At 42.5% G+C, this 13,774-nt stretch overlaps 1 protein-coding gene across 1 annotated transcript; it reads left to right on the forward strand.

Moving 5' to 3' along the window:
* The first annotated feature begins 10,234 nt into the window (after nucleotides 1-10,234).
* On the forward strand, nucleotides 10,235-12,280 carry LOC138498311 (peptidyl-prolyl cis-trans isomerase G-like). Its single transcript, XM_069622124.1, has one exon. The coding sequence runs from the start codon at nucleotides 10,235-10,237 to the stop codon at nucleotides 12,278-12,280; it is 2,046 nt and encodes a 681-aa protein (XP_069478225.1).
* The last annotated feature ends 1,494 nt before the right edge of the window (nucleotides 12,281-13,774 follow it).

Consider the following 13,774-nt stretch of genomic DNA (forward strand, 5'->3'; position numbering starts at 1 on the left):
CATGTTTTCATCAACCATACGGGAGACCGGAAATGTCAACCATACCCCCAAGTAGCGTAAGCGCCTATCACACCAAGTAAACCCCAGCCCCTCAACCAGAGACTTATCACATCTGTTGGACAGAGGCAATACTTCTGACTTCAGGTGGTTAACCTTGTATCCTGAACAATCATGAAAATTTGACAAAATCGTCATCAGACATGGCAGGGATATATTCAAATTCTGCAACACCAACAAGAGGTCATCAGCATAAAGCCACGCCTTTAGCACCACACCCCAACATTCAATGCCTTGTAAATTCGGTTCATTCTTTATGTAGATAGCAAGGGGTTCAATCGCTAAAATGAATAACAGAGGAGAAAAAGGACAACACTGTCTCGTGCCCCGCTTCAAACAAAAAGGTTCCGACACCACTCCATTAGTGAAATTGAGCCAAATGCTCAATTCGCTGCAACTTTTCTGCGTGCGAGAAATGCGATTACGGAAAAACTATAAAGAATTGGAATTTTGTATTGGGTTCGTTTGAAAGCTGAGGATGTTAGCTTCAAAATGAAATTTAATTAATTAAATAGGACGTACGGTTCAAAAGTTACAGAGGTTTTTGTGAAGGTAGATTTTTCAGAAACAGAGTCAAGATTTCAAAATGAAAGATGCGCTGTTGAAGATTTAGAACAAAGATTTCTTAACACTAGGGAGTCTATGGAGCCGCAAACTACACGGACAGCACAGTCACCTATCCAGAGGTGCCTCCGGATGGTTTCTATCTGCCTGAGATGATTGCCTTTCTCCAGTAATTATATATTAGCGCCAAGATGCTTATCACTACCATTATCACAGGATTATGTGGAGGAGAGAAAGATTTAGGATAGACAAAAGAGATTCAATAATGCAGTTATGGATATATTGGAACGAGTTGGATGGGATTACTTAATACTAAGAGATGACTATGGACAGTTCGATGCTAAATACTTATAACTATGGCTATGGAATAGAATTGGCCCGTCAAAGATCTGGTCAAGGGTTTGGACTGGACTTCGCTCGCCACCGGACAGGATCAGGGCACCTGGACTCTGCTCTCAGCAAGGCACTCTGGTCTGCACGGCCTCTTGGACTGGATCTGATGGGTTCTGGGTTACAGCTCTGCTAAACTGGTCTGGATCTTGGGTTCTAGCATGAGTCCTTGGCCAGAAGCCAAAACAGCTCAGCCAGGCTATTGAATGGTTTACTTAGGCCCCGTGGAAGTTTGGGGTTAGAATCAGGTTGCAACAGATTATAAAGGCCTGCTGAAAAGGGTTCAGCTATCTGGGTTAGGCCTCTGCCTCAGGGTTCTGGAGTCTGGTTCTAGAGTCTGGTTCTGGAGTCTGGATCTAGAGATGGGTTCGTCCTGCAGAGCACTTTGCCGGTAGATCAGTGATGAGTGAAAGTGTGTGTGATCTGAGTCCTCAACAGTCCCTATTTATCCATTTTCCAAAGTGGGTGGGGAGGCTGATTGTCTATGCCCAACCCTCTAAGGATCTGATAGGTCAGATAATTCCCTGTCCCCTGATTTGAGAAAGGAACAGTGTGTCATGATGTGTCAGAGTGATGCTGCCATTTACAATCTAGGGAAGATACTCCCCTTTGCTTTTACCCAGAAAATCTATTTTTCCCTAAAAACATATTTTCAATATGCACAACTTGTTAATAATACATAATTGCATGACAGATTGACTAAGGTTTGATTCAGATAAATACTAGCAATGATTTTGAATGATTAGCAGATGGAAACGAAATTCAGAAGTTGAAAACAAGAAATAGCTATTTTTCCATGGAGTGAAATTGTTTTTTTTTTAAATTTTATTTATTTATTTATTTACAAGTATATACAAAAAACAACATCATAGTACAGAGGAACAATAAGGAAAAAGAAAAAAAATGGATCAAACAAAATCATTGAACATGTTCCAAATCTTTTCATATGAAGACAACTTACATTTCAATTTGTAGATAATTTTTCCTGTTCTAGACAGACTATGCATTTCTTGAACCCATTCCTCAAATGACGGAGGGATCCGACCTTTCCATCCTCGAAGGATCAACCTTTTCGCAACAATGGTTGCTCCAAAAAGCCATTTCTTAAGGGGAGAGCTGACATCAGCCAGCTCAGAATCATCCCCTAGGATCATTGTCTTAAAGTCCAGGACACACCCTTCACCCAAAATTCTGACACACACATCACAAATGTCAATCCAGAAATCCCTGACCCGCACGCAGCTCCATAGCATGTGTTCCAATGAGCCAACTTCCTGAGTACAACCCCAACAATCAGCATTGTCAGTCATGCCCCTTTTATGTAATGTTTCCGGACACCAATACACACGGTTCAGGATCTTAATTTGTCTAGACCTTTCGCCCAGATTCAGCGAACATAAGGAGACATTTCCGCATATATTCTGCCAGGCCTCAAGATCAATATCAGACCCAATTCTCTCGCTCCACACTTCCTGTAAATTGTCATTGCTCTGAAAATACTACACAAAAAGTTTGTATAACCTACTGGCTAAGCCACCCCCCTGTCCATTAGAATCCGTCAGAAAAATAGTTATGTCAAAAGAGTCAGACCAGTCCACCTCACCGACAGACCTCTTGAGTCGTCTATAAGCCGAGTCCGACAAATCCTCAAAACTCCATCTCTCTCTCTGCTCAGCAGCAGTCAGCCACCGAACATCATTCCCCAAATCAGAAACCTTTTTAACATTCATTCGGAACCATTCGGGCCAAAAAATCATCCTGGAGTTATCTCTAATCCTAGGATTCAGCCAGATAGAGGCATTCTTACACTTAAAAAGTCCCTACCTAGCAATGTCAAGACCTCAATCCAAGAGTTGCGCAAAAAGGACGTGGTTAACAAACTACCTCCCGGAATCTTTGTGTTAGTGGTCAACAGTGCTTCCGGGCCCAGTGGCCCAAATGCATTCGACTGCGCCACAGCCCATCTGTCCAGTTTACCATCCAAAAACGGAACAAAAGAATGAGCAGAAAATGCTAAATGGTAGGCCTTAAAATTAAGAACTCCTAGACCACCCAAATAAATCGGACGCTGCAATTTCCACAGACTAAGGGCCTCATTACACGGATGGCGGTAAGGATTTACCGGTACCGGTAAAATACCGGTACCGGTAAAACCTTACCGCCTTACTACGAGGTCCCTTTGCAGGTTGGGGGATTTAACGCCTGCTTTTTGCAGGCGTTAAAATCCAACCCGCAAAGGGACCTCTGAGCTAATTACGGCACCGCAAAATTGCGGTGCCGTAATTAGCGCCTTCCCCATTCCCATAGAGCCCTATGGGGCAGAAATGGGAATGGGGAAGGGCAATGGTGGAAGGGGGATTTACCGCCCCTCCAACCTTGGAATGGGGCGGTAAATCCTCTTTCCACCAAGGCGGTGCCGGTATTTTACCGGCATGAGCCATGGCGCTAATAGCGCCATGGCTCACCGCCTACCGTGTAATGAGGCCCTAAGTCTGGGCAGTTTTCTGTCCCATAAAAAATCCTGAACAAGGCGGTCCAGATCTTTCCAATAACTACACTTTATTCTCAGAGGAAGCATGCTAGTTATAAAGTTAATCCTGGGAGCCAAATTCATTTTCAGGGCATTGTGAAAGATTAAGTAAAGACCACCTTTCCAAAACCAATTTGCAATCTCGTACAACCACACTCATGTTTTCATCAACCATACGGGAGACCGGAAATGTCAACCATACCCCCAAGTAGCGTAAGCGCCTATCACACCAAGTAAACCCCAGCCCCTCAACCAGAGACTTATCACATCTTTTGGACAGAGGCAATACTTCTGACTTCAGGTGGTTAACCTTGTATCCTGAACAATCATGAAAATTTGACAAAATCGTCATCAGACATGGCAGGGACATATCCAAATTCTGCAACACCAACAAGAGGTCATCAGCATAAAGCCACGCCTTTTGCACCACACCCCAACATTCAATGCCTTGTAAATTCGGTTCATTCTTTATGTAGATAGCAAGGGGTTCAATCGCTAAAATGAATAACAGAGGAGAAAAAGGACAACCCTGTCTCGTGCCCCGCTTCAAACAAAAAGGTTCCGACACCACTCCATTAGTGAAATTGAGCCAAATGCTCAATTCGCTGCAACTTTTCTGCGTGCGAGAAATGCGATTACGGAAAAACTATAAAGAATTGGAATTTTGTATTGGGTTCGTTTGAAAGCTGAGGATGTTAGCTTCAAAATGAAATTTAATTAATTAAATAGGACGTACGGTTCAAAAGTTACAGAGGTTTTTGTGAAGGTAGATTTTTCAGAAACAGAGTCAAGATTTCAAAATGAAAGATGCGCTGTTGAAGATTTAGAACAAAGATTTCTTAACACTAGGGAGTCTATGGAGCCGCAAACTACACGGACAGCACAGTCACCTATCCAGAGGTGCCTCCGGATGGTTTCTATCTGCCTGAGATGATTGCCTTTCTCCAGTAATTATATATTAGCGCCAAGATGCTTATCACTACCATTATCACAGGATTATGTGGAGGAGAGAAAGATTTAGGATAGACAAAAGAGATTCAATAATGCAGTTATGGATATATTGGAACGAGTTGGATGGGATTACTTAATACTAAGAGATGACTATGGACAGTTCGATGCTAAATACTTATAACTATGGCTATGGAATAGAATTGGCCCGTCAAAGATCTGGTCAAGGGTTTGGACTGGACTTCGCTCGCCACCGGACAGGATCAGGGCACCTGGACTCTGCTCTCAGCAAGGCACTCTGGTCTGCACGGCCTCTTGGACTGGATCTGATGGGTTCTGGGTTACAGCTCTGCTAAACTGGTCTGGATCTTGGGTTCTAGCATGAGTCCTTGGCCAGAAGCCAAAACAGCTCAGCCAGGCTATTGAATGGTTTACTTAGGCCCCGTGGAAGTTTGGGGTTAGAATCAGGTTGCAACAGATTATAAAGGCCTGCTGAAAAGGGTTCAGCTATCTGGGTTAGGCCTCTGCCTCAGGGTTCTGGAGTCTGGTTCTAGAGTCTGGTTCTGGAGTCTGGATCTAGAGATGGGTTCGTCCTGCAGAGCACTTTGCCGGTAGATCAGTGATGAGTGAAAGTGTGTGTGATCTGAGTCCTCAACAGTCCCTATTTATCCATTTTCCAAAGTGGGTGGGGAGGCTGATTGTCTATGCCCAACCCTCTAAGGATCTGATAGGTCAGATAATTCCCTGTCCCCTGATTTGAGAAAGGAACAGTGTGTCATGATGTGTCAGAGTGATGCTGCCATTTACAATCTAGGGAAGATACTCCCCTTTGCTTTTACCCAGAAAATCTATTTTTCCCTAAAAACATATTTTCAATATGCACAACTTGTTAATAATACATAATTGCATGACAGATTGACTAAGGTTTGATTCAGATAAATACTAGCAATGATTTTGAATGATTAGCAGATGGAAACGAAATTCAGAAGTTGAAAACAAGAAATAGCTATTTTTCCATGGAGTGAAATTGTTTTTTTTTTAAATTTTATTTATTTATTTATTTACAAGTATATACAAAAAACAACATCATAGTACAGAGGAACAATAAGGAAAAAGAAAAAAAATGGATCAAACAAAATCATTGAACATGTTCCAAATCTTTTCATATGAAGACAACTTACATTTCAATTTGTAGATAATTTTTCCTGTTCTAGACAGACTATGCATTTCTTGAACCCATTCCTCAAATGACGGAGGGATCCGACCTTTCCATCCTCGAAGGATCAACCTTTTCGCAACAATAGTTGCTCCAAAAAGCCATTTCTTAAGGGGAGAGCTGACATCAGCCAGCTCAGAATCATCCCCTAGGATCATTGTCTTAAAGTCCAGGACACACCCTTCACCCAAAATTCTGACACACACATCACAAATGTCAATCCAGAAATCCCTGACCCGCACGCAGCTCCATAGCATGTGTTCCAATGAGCCAACTTCCTGAGTACAACCCCAACAATCAGCATTGTCAGTCATGCCCCTTTTATGTAATGTTTCCGGACACCAATACACACGGTTCAGGATCTTAATTTGTCTAGACCTTTCGCCCAGATTCAGCGAACATAAGGAGACATTTCCGCATATATTCTGCCAGGCCTCAAGATCAATATCAGACCCAATTCTCTCGCTCCACACTTCCTGTAAATTGTCATTGCTCCGAAAATACTACACAAAAAGTTTGTATAACCTACTGGCTAAGCCACCTCCCTGTCCATTAGAATCCGTCAGAAAAATAGTTATGTCAAAAGAGTCAGACCAGTCCACCTCACCGACAGACCTCTTGAGTCGTCTATAAGCCGAGTCCGACAAATCCTCAAAACTCCATCTCTCTCTCTGCTCAGCAGCAGTCAGCCACCGAACATCATTCCCCAAATCAGAAACCTTTTTAACATTCATTCGGAACCATTCGGGCCAAAAAATCATCCTGGAGTTATCTCTAATCCTAGGATTCAGCCAGATAGAGGCATTCTTACACTTAAAAAGTCCCTACCTAGCAATGTCAAGACCTCAATCCAAGAGTTGCGCAAAAAGGACGTGGTTAACAAACTACCTCCCGGAATCTTTGTGTTAGTGGTCAACAGTGCTTCCGGGCCCATTGGCCCAAATGCATTCGACTGCGCCACAGCCCATCTGTCCAGTTTACCATCCAAAAACGGAACAAAAGAATGAGCAGAAAATGCTAAATGGTAGGCCTTAAAATTCAGAACTCCTGGACCACCCAAATAAATCGGACGCTGCAATTTCCACAGACTAAGGGCCTCATTACACGGATGGCGGTAAGGATTTACCGGTACCGGTAAAATACCGGTACCGGTAAAACCTTACCGCCTTACTACGAGGTCCCTTTGCAGGTTGGGGGATTTAACGCCTGCTTTTTGCAGGCGTTAAAATCCAACCCGCAAAGGGACCTCTGAGCTAATTACGGCACCGCAAAATTGCGGTGCCGTAATTAGCGCCTTCCCCATTCCCATAGAGCCCTATGGGGCAGAAATGGGAATGGGGAAGGGCAATGGTGGAAGGGGGATTTACCGCCCCTCCAACCTTGGAATGGGGCCGTAAATCCTCTTTCCACCAAGGCGGTGCCGGTATTTTACCAGCATGAGCCATGGCGCTAATAGCGCCATGGCTCACCGCCTACCGTGTAATGAGGCCCTAAGTCTGGGCAGTTTTCTGTCCCATAAAAAATCCTGAACAAGGCGGTCCAGATCTTTCCAATAACTACACTTTATTCTCAGAGGAAGCATGCTAGTTATAAAGTTAATCCTGGGAGCCAAATTCATTTTCAGGGCATTGTGAAAGATTAAGTAAAGACCACCTTTCCAAAACCAATTTGCAATCTCGTACAACCACACTCATGTTTTCATCAACCATACGGGAGACCGGAAATGTCAACCATACCCCCAAGTAGCGTAAGCGCCTATCACACCAAGTAAACCCCAGCCCCTCAACCAGAGACTTATCACATCTTTTGGACAGAGGCAATACTTCTGACTTCAGGTGGTTAACCTTGTATCCTGAACAATCATGAAAATTTGACAAAATCGTCATCAGACATGGCAGGGACATATCCAAATTCTGCAACACCAACAAGAGGTCATCAGCATAAAGCCACGCCTTTTGCACCACACCCCAACATTCAATGCCTTGTAAATTCGGTTCATTCTTTATGTAGATAGCAAGGGGTTCAATCGCTAAAATGAATAACAGAGGAGAAAAAGGACAACCCTGTCTCGTGCCCCGCTTCAAACAAAAAGGTTCCGACACCACTCCATTAGTGAAATTGAGCCAAATGCTCAATTCGCTGCAACTTTTCTGCGTGCGAGAAATGCGATTACGGAAAAACTATAAAGAATTGGAATTTTGTATTGGGTTCGTTTGAAAGCTGAGGATGTTAGCTTCAAAATGAAATTTAATTAATTAAATAGGACGTACGGTTCAAAAGTTACAGAGGTTTTTGTGAAGGTAGATTTTTCAGAAACAGAGTCAAGATTTCAAAATGAAAAATGCGCTGTTGAAGATTTAGAACAAAGATTTCTTAACACTAGGGAGTCTATGGAGCCGCAAACTACACGGACAGCACAGTCACCTATCCAGAGGTGCCTCCGGATGGTTTCTATCTGCCTGAGATGATTGCCTTTCTCCAGTAATTATATATTAGCGCCAAGATGCTTATCACTACCATTATCACAGGATTATGTGGAGGAGAGAAAGATTTAGGATAGACAAAAGAGATTCAATAATGCAGTTATGGATATATTGGAACGAGTTGGAAGGGATTACTTAATACTCAGAGATGACTATGGACAGTTCGATGCTAAATACTTACAACTATGGCTATGGAATAGAATTGGCCCGTCAAAGATCTGGTCAAGGGTTTGGACTGGACTTCGCTTGCCACCGGACAGGATCAGGGCACCTGGACTCTGCTCTCAGCAAGGCACTCTGGTCTGCACGGCCTCTTGGACTGGATCTGATGGGTTCTGGGTTACAGCTCTGCTGGACTGGTCTGGATCTTGGGTTCTAGCATGGGTTCTTGGCCAGAAGTGGAGTGTTTGCCGAGTGTTTGGCAGCAAAGGAGAAGGAGAAGCTCTGCTGGAGTCTGTTCGCTATTTCTAATGTTTGGAGCCCTTAAAAACCACCCACAGACGCGGAGCGTAGCGGATTGTTTGCCGAGTGTTTGGCAGCAAAGGAGAAGGAGAAGCTCTGCTGGAGTCTGTTCGCTATTTCTACTGTTTGGAGCCCTTAAAAACCACCCACAGACGCGGAGCGTAGCGGAGTGTTTGCCGAGTGTTCGCCGATGTGCGAGCAAATGGACCTTGAGACATCAGGAAATATGCACCCAAGAACACGGAGTAAGGTACGTACACTGGATGAAAACCAGTTTAATACCAATACCAATACCCCTTCAACCCAATCTTACGCCCCACCTAACTTAAAGACCAGTATAAAAGACATCGGGAAACATTACAAAAAATTGGCATCGAATCCAAGCTTCATTAGAGCTCACAATCTATCCACAGATGAAAGTATCCCGCTACCCCCCTTAAACCCCTCAACCCGACCTAACAACTGCTCTCCACCCCCCCCAACCCGATCAGACAACTGCTCCTCACCTTCACCATCCTCGGATGCCTACGCGGCTCCTGGAGGATCGTTAGCGTGCTGCACTGCGGCGTGTGACTGCCGCTGCGGCTCCGGCGCCCTTGATGGTGGGGTGGCCGCCAGGACTTCTGCTGATGTTGATGTGCGGAGTTGCCGCTGGAAGGAGCGAGCAGTGGAGCCCGCAGTCAGGGGCGTTGGAGTGCCTGCAGAGCCCATTTCGATCGCGAGCGCCGATATGGACGCGGTGCGCCCGGCTCCCCGCGAGAGAGAGGAGGCATGCTGCGGGCTGCCCTTCGAGCCCCCGTGCCACGCGGTGGCGTCGCGTCTGGTGGCAGAGGGCGCTGCAGTGGGCTCGGCCTGTTTGGTGCCCTGTGAGGTAAGGGAGATCGGCTGCAGCCCATGCTTTGAGCGGCCGTGCCCTGCTGCGGCGTCGCGTTCAGCGGGCCCAGCAGGCCAGGGAGACGCTGACACTGGATCCCGGGGATGTGAAGTGAAGCGTTGCTCGATGCCGAGCCGTGACGAAGTTTCTCGGAAGCCTGAGTCGGCCCCGAGCATCGCGGACGTAGAGAGAGAAATTAACTCTCTCACGTCTGGTGAAGAAGAAACCTTAAATGAAAGGTTTTTGCCCACAGAAAAGCATGGACAATCTGGACAAATCAAGACTAATCACTCAACCTCACAAATGTCCCCAGACTTACCATTAATCACTCCAAATGGAAACAAAGTGCAAACAATTTTATATGAAGATATATACCCTAAAGCTGTAAAAAAAAGCATTAACATAAAAAAGCCAGTCACTAATGCAGAAGGTGATCAAGAGAAAAGATTTGAAGCACAAGGTATACAAACCTTAAAGAAGCAAACAAAAAAAGGTGCTATTCTACATCAGAAATCGGCACTCTTAGATGGCACTTTAATGGAAAGATTGCGCCCTCAGAAAAAAGCAAAGTCGCAAACTGTGATAAAATCATAACTTCCACTGCAAGAATTGCGTACAAGGAGAGAAACACATCTCCAATAGAAAATGTGATCACTGAAATAACGGATGATGATCTTCTAAACAACATAGTAGAGATCACAGATACACAGATGACAAATCCAATCATAGAAAAGTGGAATGATACAGAAAATCAGGGAAAATTAACTTTAATCCGAAGTACAGAGAATGAGGCAAATGACACCTGGACACGAAAGCGTCCTCGAATCCACTCACCAGAAAAAATTTCTCTGCTTAACACACCAGAGGCCCCTCCACACACGGTTAATAAAGCAGTACCGATCAGTGATATTACCACTACAATAGTGCTCGAACCTGAAAACCAAAGACAAAGGCACTCCAGAGAGGGAGAAACAAATAAAAACTGTGACCCGGAAATGGAACCATTACAAGAAAAAATCAAAAACTTCTTACCATATACAAAAAAAGGATCAACTAAAACAATGACATCAGAGGACACCTCTACATCTTCCGAAGAATTCAGTTCAAATGAAAGTAACAGGAAGAAAAGAATAAATATGCAAAGACATGTAAACAGCACCACACATGGATCTGCAAAGGAAGTGAGGTGGCTAAAAGAGACACAAGAAGCAATTATAGCATCTGTATCAATAACATTGGCCCCATTCCTAAAACTCTACGAAGCTTTAAATGAAAATCAACGAGACCAATCAACAATGATTGCTCTAATGAATAGCAAAATTATCTACGTGGAATCTGTCATGGAGCAAATAAAAGAAAGGCGAAGCCGAGAGAAAGAAATGGAAGGAGTGGTCCTAAAAACCTTAATTGATCTATTAAAAGAAGCTAAAACTGACAAACATCATTTCCTAGAAGGAATTCGAGAAATTGTTACAACTCTATCCTCTAAATCAAAACATATTGAATTAAGACCGAGCCCCACGTGGACTCACACATATGAGGAACAGAGAGAGGCCCAAAGTACTCTTTGCATGACGAGTCCCGAATTAATACTTCCAGGAGCCGCAGCAATTGCGCCTCCAATTACAAGGACAACTCGTATTCCAATACAAACGGAAAATGAAATTAGTCAAAATTACACATCGGAGACTGCTGAAAAATCGATTGAAAATGAGGAGAAAGCAAAAACAAGCGCCTTCCCAATTTTTGACTTAAATATAAATAAAAAGTCAGAAGCAGTAAACAATAATAACACACAAAAGAAAAATCAAAAAAGTTTGAGCAAAACAAAAAATGCGACCAGTAAAGAAAAGAAGAAGCAATGTGGATCAAGGAGCTTTTTACGAAATATAAAAGAGACAGAAGAAAAAGAGCCACCTTGCAATGCCTCATGTAGTAAACTTACAGAGCCACCTATACAGCCAAACCCTGAAAAGACCGAAATAACTTCTGTGTCTTCAGAAGAAGAAAACTCGCAAGACGAAAGTATACAGAATCTTCTAGATTGCTCGATATACGAGGACGAAAACGTTCAAACAGATCAAACACAGGAACGAATGATTATGGACTTCAATGCATATGAAACCAAAGAAGTATGCATTGATTCCAAGTCCCTTGACGAAGATTTTCTAACATTAAGTGAGAAACTAAAAAAATGTACAGCTAAATACCCAGAATCAAAAGAACTGAATGGCTATTGCCCCCAAAAAGAAACGCATTCGACTTTTCTGAAAAATGATTACCAAAATGATACAAGAAGGGAGCCTTGGTCCCAAAACAGAAAACAAGAATACTTTAGGAACACTGGCGCGAAGCCCAAATGGAACAAGCAAAAACCAAGACCACCGAAAAATGCTGTGATAACAATAGAAAAATCAGGCAAAAATATGGAGGGACTGATTCTAAATCGATCAGCAATTATGAGACTCTTACAATACATCCCTCAATTAAAAACAATAAAATCGGAAGAACTACTGTCAGTAAGCTTCCCGGATGAAGCGCGTGTCGATTTGGTGGAAATCGCGACGAGCTCAGCGATACTTGCCTCAATTATGTTAGAGGCCTATGAGAACTTTAGAGCCCTAGGTTTCACGATCTCTGAACTAACGGATACCAAAACTACATACGAAGAGCCCAGAACGAGTGAAAAAAAAAGAAACTTGTACACTTCGAGAGAACATTCTCTGGAGATGAAAGCCCAAATTTCGATAATCTGAGAACTAAATCTAGAAAGATGAATCAAGAAGAGAATTACCAATATGATCATAGCAACATGAGTGGAAACAAAAATAAATTAGGATTAACCATAGATTCACCATATTGCTCAGAGATGGAAAACGGAAATAAAGAACACATACAAATGAGAGAAAAAGAGCATCTAAATAAAATAAAAATAACAATAAAGAGAAATGGAAATACAAGTGATCTAATAAATACGCAAAAAATGACAAAGGAAGACCCGAAATATTGGAATTGGTTAGCAGGCTCTCTCGCTACAAGACCAAAACTGTAGCCACTCAAACAATCTTATATCAATAGATGGAAAATAGGAAGCTGGAACACCAGAGGCTTCCGCCATCTTTTCAATGATTTCAATCCTCTTTTGAATGAGCTAGACAGCTAAAAACATCCCCTTTTAAAGAAGGATATAGTGTGTTATGCAACCCTGCTAAAGGAAACTTGATTGGAAGACCATCTGCAGGTCTCCTAACCTTAATTAAAAATGGATCAGGAATACAAGTGATTGAATCAAAAAACGTGAATTTGCATATTCAAGCAATAACTATACAATTTCAGCTAGACATTTCAAAAATCAATCAAAAAATGTTATTACTAAATGTCTACTGGAACCCTACAAAGAATGAAGACGAGCATTTCATAGATCAAGTAATGAAATGCGTAGATGAAAAAATAGAAGCACATAAAGATCTATACATTATCATCTGTGGCGATCTGAACGCGAACTGCTTCGAAGAAAATAAAGCTATTCAAACAGCCACACACAAAAACGACCACAAACGTAAACGTGGCAAAAAATGGAATGAAGAAATGGAAACAAGAAGACTACACAGACTTAATGGAAACACGAAGGGTGACATCCCACCAGTAAAGACTTGGTCAAATGGTAATGTGAGTAACATACTTGACTACATGTTTGTGTGCGAACACTTACTAGCAAAGGTTCAAACATTTAGGATATCACCTTCGATCCATAGTGACCATGATCCGATCATTGCTGAATTCTTACATCCGAAGATTAGAACAAATCAGATATGGGACACAAAAATAGAGTTAGAACATGGGTTAAACCGCCTTAGGCTGAAAAAAAAAGACTTTGATGTTATATTAGAGAGCCTAGAAAAATGGAAATCTAAAGAACAATTGTCCGTAGAATATGAAACATCATTACAGATCTTCAAACAAACTCATGGAAAAAATTTAAAACCAAGAATCAGAAAGTTACATGCATACGATCCAGAAGTAATGTTACAAAAGAAACTCCTGAGAAAAGATATATGTGTCTTAAAAAATGGAAAGAATAAAAATCTGAAAGAACTTATTCAAAGAAGAAAACAAAAATACAAAAACTGGCAAAAAGCCCACAAATCACAATTACTTCAACAAGATGCTGAAGCCATGCAGAGAGCAATATCAAATACAAATAGCAGATCCTTATGGGACCTGCTAAACGAGAAACAATCAATACCAGC

Source organism: Ambystoma mexicanum, chromosome 5q (assembly GCF_040938575.1).
Source record: "Ambystoma mexicanum isolate Mex_15411 chromosome 5q, UKY_AmexF1_1, whole genome shotgun sequence".
NCBI lineage: Eukaryota > Metazoa > Chordata > Amphibia > Caudata > Ambystomatidae > Ambystoma > Ambystoma mexicanum.